Below are 12014 nucleotides of genomic sequence, written 5' to 3'. Positions count from 1 at the left end.
TAATAACTGTAAAATTATGATGTTGTTTGTTAGTAACACTAAATTTCTATATGATGGTTTTTTAATATACAGTATACAATATTTTTCCTACCAAATACTTTTTTTACAGTACTGTACTGTATATCTTAAGATGTTGATTAGCATAAAAGGGCATGGTATACAGATGCCTTTAGTAGCCTTCTCAATGTGTTTTGTGCCTTCTTTAGTAGTCTTGAATATCTATTCTGTTTTATCAGAAGAGAGGATTAAAGAGCTAATCTCTATCAATTGTATACAGATGCCTCTTGTGGCCTTCCTAATGTGTTTTATGCCCTCTTTAGTCTTGACTATATATCCTGATTTATCAGAAGAGAGGATTAAAGTGCCAACCTCTCTCACTCCAATACTGTTATAAAAGCTAATTTGAATAATTTTGTAGACTAACATAAGTTTTATAAAGTTAAAACAGTTCAATGTAAAGCCAGACTGTATTAAAATATATAAACATTTCTAGTAGAGAGTGATCAAGTCAAAGGATTCTTTTACGTGATGAAGATAACAGTAGAATGGCTAGGGCACCAGCCACCCGTTGATATACTACCGCTAGAGAGTTATGGGGTCCTTTGACTGGCCAGACAGTACTACACTGGATCCTTCTTTCTGGTTACGGTTAATTTTCCATTTGCCTACACATACTCCGAATAGTCTGACCTATTCTTTACAGAGTCTCCTCTGTCTTCATACACCTGACAACACTGAAATTACCAAACAATTCTTCTTCACCTAAGGGGTTACTACACTGTCATTGTTCAGTGGTACAATTCTTCTTCACCTAAGGGGTTACTACGCTGTCATTGTTCAGTGGCCACTTTCCTCTTGTTAAGGGTAGAAGAGACTCTTTAGCTATGGTAAGCAGCTCTTCTAGTAGAAGGACTCTCCAAAATCAAATCATTGTTCTCTAGTCTTGGGTAGTGCCATAAACTCTGTACCATGGTCTTCTACTGTCTTGGGTTAGAGTTCTCTTGCTTGAAGGTTCACTTGGGCACACTATTATATCTTATTTCTCCTCCTCTTGTTTTGTTAATTTTTTTATAGTTTATTTAGGAAATATTTATTTTAATGTTGTTACTGTAATTGAGATATTTCATTTTTCTTGTTTCCTTTCCTCACTGTGTTATTTTCCCTGTTGAAGTCCCAGGGCTTATAGCATCCTGCTTTTCCAACTAGGGTTGTAACCTAGTAAGTAAGTAATAGTAATAATAATAATAATAATAATAATAATAATAATAATAATAATAATAATAATAATAATAGTAATAATAATAATAATGACATTATATTCCTTCTTTTACAGAACTTTGTAATTTAAAGACACTGTCAGTGCTAATGCTCAGTAGCAACAGCTTGTTTCATCTTCCCGAGGCTATTGGTGGACTGACTGCCTTACAGGGCTTGTATGTCGACCACAATCACATAAGAGAATTACCTCGTTCCATAGTTTCTCTTCCACTACTCACCAGAATCTCTTGCTGCTGCAATTCCTTAACTCACCTACCAGCATTGAATTTTACCAGCAAACCAACGTAAGTACGAATCATGCCGACAAAGGAAATTCCCAAATTGTTAATTAAACGGTGGCCTCAAAAATGACTTTGCGTTTAGAAGATTAAATTTTTCTAGTAAGGATCAATTTGAATTTTAATCTTTTATGTGACTAAATTATTCATTTTATATACTACTGTACTGTACTCTTTCAATTGAAAATAATGAGAGTTATTTTGAAGAGATACTACTTCATATTACTTATTGACAATAAAATTATGTCCTGATGCCCTGACATGGATTGTTTTTAATGTTCTTATTCTTGCATGTTGAGATTATCTAAGGTTGACATAAAAGTACTAAATTCTCAGTTTTGAGACTGTCAGTGATTCATGTATAGAGAATCCATGCATCCTCTACTTTCCCAGAATCATAGTAATTTTTGTAATTTTTCACCAACTTGTTCAATTCTGTCACATCTGCTAATACACTCTCCTCCATTGAAGGTGCTCATTAAATGTGAATAAACACCTGAGAGTAATTCATATACATTACCATTAATTATCCTTATTTTTTTTCCCAAGGGTCTTCTTTGATGACAACCCGCTAATGAACTACCTCCCATTTTCTCTAATGCAAGAACTTCGAACTGGTGAATCGTGGGATCCAGTTGTTTTGCAAACATGTGGGTAAGTGAGAAATTATTTGGATGTGTTTTGACTTTTAAATAATGCTGTTTCATCACGGAAAATATTTTATGTTCCAACGTCTAAAGGAAGTTTCCTTAGCAAAGTTGCTGTAGATCTAAAAATGGCTATCTGTATGGTATTCATATGGCTCCTGAGGAGACCAAGACATGGAGTACAGTATCTCTCCTCAAATATTGACTAATGTCTTCGGTTTCTAGGATACCTGTACATTCCCTTACAGTATGTCTTCAAGTTGGTCTAATTTGCCCATTTACAAAACTTTGTTCTTGGCAAATGTTTCAAATTATTATTATTATTATTATTATTATTATTATTATTATTATTATTATTATTATTATTATTACTTGCTAAGCTACAACCCTAGTTGGAAAAGCAGGATGCTATAACCTCAGGGTGAATTTTCTATTATTGTCATAAGATTTCGTTAGATTTTTTCATTATTGTAACCAGGATTCTCTTCCTTAAGGGAAGCACTGTCTCCAGTGTATCTTATTAAGCAGTATACCATTATGGAATTCGTGATGGGTGGGATGTTTATGTCCCAGCAAGTTTTGGGGATATTCGCTACATCCAGGGTTGGTCATTTAATCTTAAAAGAGAGACCAGGGCAGATATAAGTCTGCTCATGCAGCCTGTGGCATAGTGTTAAATAGAGGATATTTGAAGGGATTCAGTATACAGTACTGTATTGCTGTTTCCTTTGTAATGCAATACTGTACCCCTTTTCCCGTACTGCACCACTTTCTGAGCTACGCTACTTTCTCCTTAAATGTTCATCTGTTCTAGTCTTTCTCACAAAACTAAACAACTTAAATTTTTTCTGTCTTTAGCGTAACAGTGAATCTTTTGAGCTAGCCATACAAGGGATAGAATTCTGAACAACACTGCTGTAGTTTCTTTCTATATTGTCATATAAACTGTTGTTCATGTTGTTTGTTTTTGATTCAATAGTGCTTTATCTTTATAAGTTTAATACATATGCTTAAGTTCCTTCTGTACTCCCATTCACATCTGAGAGGCTGTCATGTATGACTTGACATGGGTCAGCTAACTGGGTCTTTCAAATCAAAATTTGTTGTATCAATTTGGACCCATATGTAATTTTGGTTACCTTTTGGCAAAGATTAACAAGCCAAACATACGCTGTTATAGAGTACTGTAGCATCTTCCAGTTCTGTTTTATATATGTAATCTACTGATACAGTGATTTTCTTCCTTATTTCGATCAGTGATTACATAATAGGCTCAATGATGTGTATCAGATAGTCGAGTATGACCTGTTAATAACTACATGTTTTGCTTCGTTTTGCATCTACGGAAAGTACATGCCTTTATTTCTTTCTCAGGGGAAATGTGTGCGAGATGATATATTGTGAAAAGACTGGGATGAGCAGCAAGTTTAAAATCAAAGATTAAGAAATTAATTTTGTGTCTCATAGATTAAAATTTTTGGGCTCAAGCCATGTCGTCCTGATGGAAGTTCCTTAAAGGTAGCTTCCTAGGGTATATTACAACTACGGCGATATTCCCAGAGAATTTACCTTAAGGTACCCAGAATTCTAACTCCTGGAGTGAGTATCCCTAAAAAAGACCTTAGGGATATCGTAAATATCAGCGGATGTATTCTTGACACGCCACATAGCAATCTATACCCCGAATAGAGTTAACACTTCGTAGGGGTCAAATGGCAAGAAAACGAAAACGATAAGAAAGGGGGGAGCCCTTCGTAAGGCATCTCTCCTCCCCGTTTCGTAAGCGTGCCCTGCGCCGCTCGCGGCGCCATCTGTATTCCTTTTTGCGTAGCTATACAACTCGGTGTTTTCCCTGTGTTTTCTACCAAAATCTTGGATTTACTCGTTAATTATGCTTTCTCCAACTTCTTCTGCTTCGGATAAGTTGAGTACCATTTCCTTTATGTATAAATGTAGGCTCTTGGTTAAAATTAAAGTAATTAAAAGAGTTATCTTTGATACAAGAGCTGTTGCCTGCTGGAGGCGTCCTGGACGCTGTCGCTCGCTAGAATAGGATTTATTTGGTTAGCAAGAGCGACGTTCCCAGCCCCTTTCGCTTTAATAATTAGCTGCTTAGCTTATTTAGGAATTCTGTTATGATGCTATAGTATAGCGCCTGGCGAAGGATTTGCCTAGGCTGACCGACACTAGTCTTCGTAGCCTAGTTGTTGGCCCTTGTACTTCCTGCATGATAATTAGTCTTCCAAGTGTGATGTTATACTGTTTAAAGCGTTAGGCAACGTTATACATATAAGCTTTTTTCGAGTATTTTCCAAGATAGTATTGGAGTGAGTTTCGGTGATTTAGGTAATCGATTCTCTTAGTGCCTAGGCTAGGTTGTCTTAGGCTATTAAAATATTGTCTGTTTCCCCGTTTGCTCCCTTCTCTTCGGGGAAGGGGCAAACCCTTTCCCTCTGCTTAAGCCTTAGGCTTAACTCTAGTGGTTTGTTTGAATTAATTTTCAAATATAACTATGCTGGAGTGGTACTGTACCTTCCTGCTCCAACTGGTTTGGTTCAGAGAGGGACAGTACAGCAGTGTATTAGTCTGAGTCCGTGTTGGTCTAGCGTGGGGCAGAGTCTCTCTTGCTGCCTGACACGGGCATAGGAGGTTTATCCTCCTTGGCTCGCCTTGGAGGGTTTCTGTAGTTATGATCCCTTCACTCGGTGACCCCTCAGACTTGTCCTCTTTGCTGTTCCGGGTTTGGGATATGTTCCCTTTCCGGATTAGCAATTCCTTCCTTGCCTTGGTTTTAGGGAGGCAGCCAGTAGTGCCGGCCTCCCTCCCTGGATTTTCCCTGGCCGAGATGGGCTTTCCTAGTTGGGGATGATCCTTAACCAAGGCAAGGTTGGACAGGACCCTCTGTCCTTCCCTTCTGTTTTTCCGTTTCCTTTGTGTCAGCCGTCTCACATCCGTACATATCCTAGGTTAGGATGGGGAGCTGACATGGTCCCCTGTCGGCCGGCAGAGTGTGCCGACCGGCAGAGGCCCTATCCCTTGAGTGCTGCCCGGTCCTTCCTTGGTCCCTCAACTGCTGCCGTCTGTAGATTCAGTAAGCAGTGGTTAGGAAGCCTGACTTAGTGTCTCCCCTTCCTCTCGGCACTCTTTCGGGGGTCGGGCGCGGAGGTACTTAGCCTCTTAGCCCGGCACCCATTCTGTTGTCGTCTTATGTGTTGTCCCTGCCGTCTGCCGGCCTAGTGGCCGGCAGTCGGGTAGGGGGTGTTCTCTAGTTCTCCTGCTGTCGGTCGGCGGTGGTTATATGCCTTTGCCGGCCGGTCTCCTTGCTCACCTGCCGGCCGCTGTGAGTGGCGGCCGGCAGCCGGGCGCTACCTGGTGTGGATGCCAGCCGGCAGGGTTTGCTCACCGCTGCCGGCCGGCCTGCTACATCGCTCGGTCTGCTGGCCACTAAGAGTGATGGCCAGCAGCTGGGTGCCACCCGGGTAGCTAGGGACCGGCAACCACTGCCGGCCGGTTCAGGCATAGGAGCTGGAGTTCTCCCCCATCTGGGTGATCTTAAGTTGCATACTTGAGACCTTCCTTTGGAAAAAAAAGGGGGGGGGGTACTGACCGGCAAGAGCCGGCCGGCACACCACCCTCATGTACTGTGTCAGTTCTTCCCTGTATAGTGTATTTTGCCAGGGGAGACCATGATATAGTAGGTTACAACACTGTCTTTTCTAACTTACTTGTGTTGCCTTGTGCAGTCACTTGGGGTTGCCTTACAGGGATGAAAAGAGAATTCTTTTCATCTTTAGCCAGAATGTTAAAATCTTACCTTAGGTGTGAGCTACACCTAATTTCCCTCGGGAAATATGATCTCTGGTTATTCTAGCAAAGACTAACCATTTGATTTTAATGGCTGGTGGGCTTCCACAGGTGATTGTGTGGGATTCACAAGTATGTGTCTTTCCCTTATTCTTTGTACATGCTCATATATACATGTGAATTGAAATTCACTTGATATTCATGGAAATTTTCTTCTTTTACAGGAGGAGCATCCGAAGTGTGATAGCGTCTTCTGCAATGTCCGCAGCAAGAACTTTTGCGGACATGTCTCGTGTAGGAGGCACGCAGCTTGCGCAGCCTCCAAGGATGATCTCCGCTACTGGGATCCGCAGGTATGTTCAGTATGTACTAACCTGATATCTGAGGCTTTTGAATCCCCTAGGTCGGCGGAGTCAAGGGACGCAGCGAGGGAGAAGCTCCGTATATGGGTAAGGGGTTTCCAGAAGAACACCACTGGACCTTATCTTCCTAATGAGAAGATGAGGGCGTACCTTTTTCCCAAGGCTTCTACTGACGCTGTTGTTCCCCAGCCTTGGCCGGAGATCCCTCTCGTCCAGATCCCAGTGGAGGAGGATGTTGCGGATACCATGGAGGACATCCAGCTGGATGACAAGATGTCGGACCTGTCCGACCATGCGGAACAGGACCTCCTCGCAGGGGGCGAGGAGGAGGATCAAGATCCAATTGCCGTGGAGGAAGAGGATTCCGTACCATCAGACGTTCCGGTTCAGGCCCCTGAACCTATTCCCTCTACTTCGTCCGCTCTTCCAACAGAGCTGGGACAGGCTCTCTCTTCCATCGTTGTTATGATACAACAGATGCAGAAGGAGAATAGTCAGAAGGCCGCTGCAATGGAGCTCCAGATGCAGAAGATTACAGCGTCACGGGGGCCTCCAAAGAAGCTCAACGTGAAGGACCTTCCTGTGTGCTCGGATGCCAACCCGTGGAGATATGCCGAGCTCATGCCGATGACGGTCGGGAAGATCGTCATGTCGGAGAAGCTGGGTTCAGTTCCCCTTGAGGAGGTGGAATTCTGGCCCAGCAGAGGGGCCTACCCGGACTGTTATGTCCGTCTGAAGAAGGAGCCGGCCTCGAAGGAGGAGACGGAACCGAAGGAGGTGATCATCTTGGATCACGCCAAGGCTCAAGTTGCACTAACGTCTGCGTTGAAGGAGAGGGGCTTCTCAAACTCAAAAGTTGCTGCTTTGAGTAAGAAGCACCCTTCCTTCGTATCTTCTCCGGCTAGGGCCTTCCCCTTTCTGCAGAAAGGGTTCGCGGCCGTTTTGAAGGCGGTAGAAGCTGGCAAATCATGCCCATCTCTGGAGGAATGCAAGCCCTTGTCTTTGGCCTTACCGTTGGACAACAAGGACTGGAAGGAGGTACATCTCACCTTCTCAGTTGGGAAGTTGGACGCCGATATTGCAGGTCAACAGTTCGGCGAAAACCTTCCCAAGTTGTCTGAATTCCTCCTACGGAGGGAACTTGAGACAAAGGAGCGTCTGGCAGCCTCGATGTCTCTCCAGACAAACATGGAGACAATGGCTAGCGACCCTAAGATGCCTGAAATGTTCATGGTAATGGCCAAGATCCATCTGGCCACGGTGACAAAGGACCTCTATAGCTTTGTCAAAGCGAGGAGGGCCTGCAGGGAGTTTGTGTTCGCCTCGGCCACAGTGAGGCATGAACCCAAGAAACTCATCTCATCCAGCATCTGGGGTAAAGATCTCTTTCCCAATGAGGTGGTTAAGGAGGTGGTGGACAAGGCAGCCACTGAGAATCGAAATCTTCTCCTTAAGTGGGGCCTGTCCCTTAAGAGGAAGTCTTCCCCTGATGAAGGCCCCCAGCCGAAGGGAAAGGCGAAGAAATCGAGGTTTTCTTCCCGCCCAGCCAAACCTTTCAGACCGCAACGTCAGCAGCAGCAGCAGCCAGCTTTGCCTCCGGTGCCACAGTTGGTAGCCCAGACCCCGACCACCTTCCAATGGGTATCCCAGGCCGTGTCATCAGCATCCCCGGCATTCAATCCAGTGTTCGAAGGGCAATCGACCACGTTTCGAGCAAAGCCCAGAGGTGCAGCCAGAGGCTCGGCGAGACGCCCCTCTAGGGGAAGAGGATTCAGAGGTGGTCGCGGCCAGGGAGGCAAGACTGCAGGGCAGCAGTCAAAGTGAAGTGTCGCCGGTAGGAGGGAGACTACAGTATTTTCGGGATCGTTGGACCTTCGATCCCTGGGCCCACAGCCTGCTCAAAAATGGACTGGGTTGGAGTTGGTACAGTACTCCGCCCCTGTGCCCTCAATTTTTCCAACACTCCACCCCCGTTTTGCAGGAGTACATTCAAGAACTGTTGGAGAAAAAGGTGATCCGGAGGGTAAAGTCCATCAGGTTCCAAGGGAGGCTGTTTTGTGTTCCCAAGAAAGACTCGGGGAAACTCAGAGTCATTCTGGACTTGTCACCACTCAACAAGTTCATAGTGAACCACAAGTTCAAGATGTTAACATTACAACACATAAGGGCCTTACTGCCCAAGAGGGCATATACCGTCTCCATCGACTTGTCAGACGCCTATTGGCACGTTCCAATAAGTCGCCGTCTCTCCCCCTACCTAGGATTCAAGCTACAACAAAAACTTTACGCTTTCAGAGCGATGCCTTTCGGGCTAAACATAGCCCCAATGATCTTTACGAAGCTTGCGAGCGCAGCGCTCAAACAGTTACGCCTAAAAGGGTTCCAGGTAGTAGCCTACCTGGACGATTGGTTGGTGTGGGCAGCATCCAGAGCGGAATGCTTACAAGCTTCCCTACAGGTGATTCAGTTCCTGGAATATCTAGGTTTCATGATCAACAGAAAGAAGTCTCGTCTTTCTCCAGCTCAGAGGTTCCAGTGGTTTGGAATTCACTGGGACCTAGTGTCACACCGTTTTTCCATTCCAATGTCGAAAAGGAAGGAGATAGCGGGGTCTGTCAAGAGACTTCTAGTTTCCGAGAGGATATCAAGACGCGAATAAGAGAGGGTTCTGGGCTCTCTTCAGTTCGCGTCAGTAACAGACCCAGTGCTAAGAGCACAGCTAAAGGATGCAGCGGGAGTTTGGAGAACCTTTGCATCAAAAGCGCGAAGGGACTTGAAGAGACCGGTCCCACTTCGGCTACGTTCTCTTCTCAGACCGTGGTCTCAAGCCAGTCGTCTAAGGAGGGCAGTACCTCTTCAGCCACCTCCCCCGTCAGTGACAATTCACACAGACGCCTCAAAGGTAGGGTGGGGAGGTCACTCCCATCGGAAAAAAAGTACAAGGGACCTGGTCCAAGCTATTCGGGACCTTTCACATAAACTTTCTAGAAGCTATGGCAGTGCTTCTTACCCTGAAGAAAGTATCCCCACGTCACTCGATCCATGTAAGGTTGGTACTGGACAGCGAGGTGGTAGTGAAATGTCTGAATCGGCGGGGATCGAGATCTCCACCTCTCAACCAGGTAATGTTAGCCATATTCCGACTGGCGGAGAAGAAGAAGTGGCACCTGTCAGCAGTTCACCTTCAAGGAGTCCGGAATGTGACCGCGGACGCTCTATCCAGGGTTACACCGATAGAGTCGGAATGGTCCCTAGACGCAGGATCATTCTCCTTCATCTCGAGTCAAGTCCCAGAACTGCAGATAGACCTCTTCGCGACGAAGGACAACAAGAAGTTGCCGAGATATGTGTCCCCGTACGAGGACCCCTTGGCGAAAGCAGTAGATGCGATGTCCCTCGATTGGAACAGATGGTCCAGGATCTACCTGTTTCCCCCTCACAATCTGATGTTGAGGGTCCTCAACAAACTGAGATCCTTCAAGGGAGTAGCAGCGATAGTGGCCCACAAGTGGCCGAACAGTGTATGGTTCCCTCTAGCTCTGGAACTACGACTAGAGTTTCTACCACTCCCGGACCCAGTTCTGTCCCAGCAAGTCCAGAAGTCGACTGTCTACGCTTCATTACAGAAAACCCGGACCCTGCAGCTCATGATTTTCTCTCCCTAGCGGTGAAGAAGCGGTTCGGAATTTCGAAAGATAGCATCGACTTCCTGGAAGAATATAAGTGCAAGTCTACTAGAAGGCAGTACGAATCAGCATGGAAAAAATGGGTAGCCTTTGTCAAAGACAAGAATCCGCATGAGATCTCTTCGGATTTCTGCCTATCCTTCTTCATCCACCTCCACGGACAGGGGCTGGCGGCTAACACGATTTCTACATGTAAGTCGGCTCTGACAAGGCCCATTCTGTATGCCTTCCAGGTAGACCTCGCTAACGAGATTTTTAACAAGATCCCGAAGGCCTGTGCCAGGCTTAGACCTTCAGCTCCTCCAAAGCCTATTTCATGGTCTTTAGACAAAGTCCTTCATTTTGCCTCATTACTTGATAATGAGGAGTGTGCACTGAAGGATCTGACTCAAAAAGTGATCTTCCTTTTTGCCCTAGCTTCTGGGGCCAGAGTTAGTGAGATTGTAGCCCTCTCGAGAGAGGAGGGCCGGGTTCAGTTCCTGGATGGGGGAGAACTGAACCTGTTTCCGGACCCTACGTTTCTCGCTAAGAACGAGTTGCCCACCAACAGGTGGGGTCCCTGGAGAATCTGCCCTCTGAAAGAAGATGCATCTCTATGTTCCGTAGAATGCCTAAAGGTCTATCTTCGTAGAACTTCAGACTTCCATGGGGGTCAACTATTCAGAGGAGAAACATCGGGCTCGAATTTATCTTTAAATCAACTCAGGGCGAAAATTACATACTTTATTCGCAGAGCGGATCCTGACAGTTCACCCGCAGGTCATGATCCGAGGAAAGTTGCTTCATCCTTAAACTTCTTTAACTTTATGGATTTTGAACACCTTCGTTCATACACTGGCTGGAAGTCTTCCAGGGTATTCTTTCGCCACTATGCTAAGCAAGTGGAGCAGCTAAAGAGGTCTGTGGTAGCAGTTGGTTGCGTCGTTAACCCTGTTGTTTAACTCTGCGAGGAACAGTGGATTTAATTGGGACTTTGATTCTTGGGTGAGTGTATAGTTATATGCGTTGCTATAACTAGAAGTGAAGGCTCTGGGAGCCCACAATAACTGTTCCGGCGTTATGGTGATTGTAGCACAAGTACAGACAGGTGTGCCGAGCGTTTCTGACGCTAATGTCAGTGGCTAGTAACATGGACTTTTAACTTTGATACCTTGGTATGTGAAAAGTAACCTGATTGTTTTTCTTTCAGATAACCATATATCCATGTACTACAGTACTTGTGCAAATTTTTGGTCATCCACCTATCATATGTATATAATTGTGGTAACCATGTCTATTTATTGTTAATCAATAAACTTGTTCTCGGGAACCTTGCGTCTCCTTCACCTATATTGATTTCGTTTCAATTATTGAGCATTCAGCCTATGTATATTAATCGGGGATATCTATAATAGCCTGTTCCTTAATGCAAGCCTTGTTGCACTGGTTTATACTTTCCTTAGCTTAAAGGGCTCCATCCTTCTCAGAGGACGGTAGCGGCAGCAAGTTTAATCCTACGCAGATATAACCTTTTGTCCAATTCTACTTCGACCAGGGGGCTGGTCGGTTTTTCCCTTGGATGCTGTAGTTCCGTAAGGACTATGCTTTACTTCATATAGAGTGAGACCACTATATTGTATCGGCTTGCGAGTGAGTTATACATAGGTATGTGTACTCTTCGTTCGTTTCTAGAGTCTAGTAGGACTCCTCCCTGTAGGGGGCAGGAAGCGCTTTCATGGTTTATGATTAGTGAAAAGATGTATAACGGTAACATCTTAGGTCTTTCAGTCGAGTTGACTAAGAAACATTTCTGAGGAGTACGGCACGTATTGAGAACCCACAGATACAGTAATGTTCTGGTATACTTCCATCAGGACGACATGGCTTGAGCCCAAAATACCGGTTTTTGAGCGAAGCGAAAAATCTATTTTTGGGTAAGATGGCCATGTCGTCCTGATGGACCCGCCCTGTCCCTTTTCA

The 12014-nt window shown here is 44.9% G+C and overlaps 2 protein-coding genes across 3 annotated transcripts in view; one reads left to right on the top strand and one right to left on the bottom strand.

Annotated features, from left to right (window-relative positions):
* Positions 1 to 12014, bottom strand: part of LOC137642498 (uncharacterized) — a 297295-nt gene that overhangs the window by 131012 nt on the left and 154269 nt on the right. The window lies entirely within an intron of this gene.
* The window catches only part of LOC137642497 (leucine-rich repeat-containing protein 28-like), a 60609-nt gene that overhangs the window by 46681 nt on the left and 1914 nt on the right, over positions 1 to 12014 (top strand). For both annotated transcript variants that reach the window (XM_068375103.1, XM_068375102.1), the window contains 2 exons: positions 1334 to 1562; positions 2106 to 2210. In XM_068375103.1, coding sequence (XP_068231204.1) covers positions 1334 to 1562; positions 2106 to 2210 — 334 coding nt within the window. The remainder of the gene's footprint in view (positions 1 to 1333; positions 1563 to 2105; positions 2211 to 12014) is intronic.

The sequence above is a fragment of the Palaemon carinicauda genome, chromosome 6 (genome assembly GCF_036898095.1).
Source record: "Palaemon carinicauda isolate YSFRI2023 chromosome 6, ASM3689809v2, whole genome shotgun sequence".
Lineage (NCBI taxonomy): Eukaryota > Metazoa > Arthropoda > Malacostraca > Decapoda > Palaemonidae > Palaemon > Palaemon carinicauda.
The sequence above is the reverse complement of the archived record's forward strand: the minus strand, read 5'-3'. Positions and strand labels throughout refer to the sequence as shown.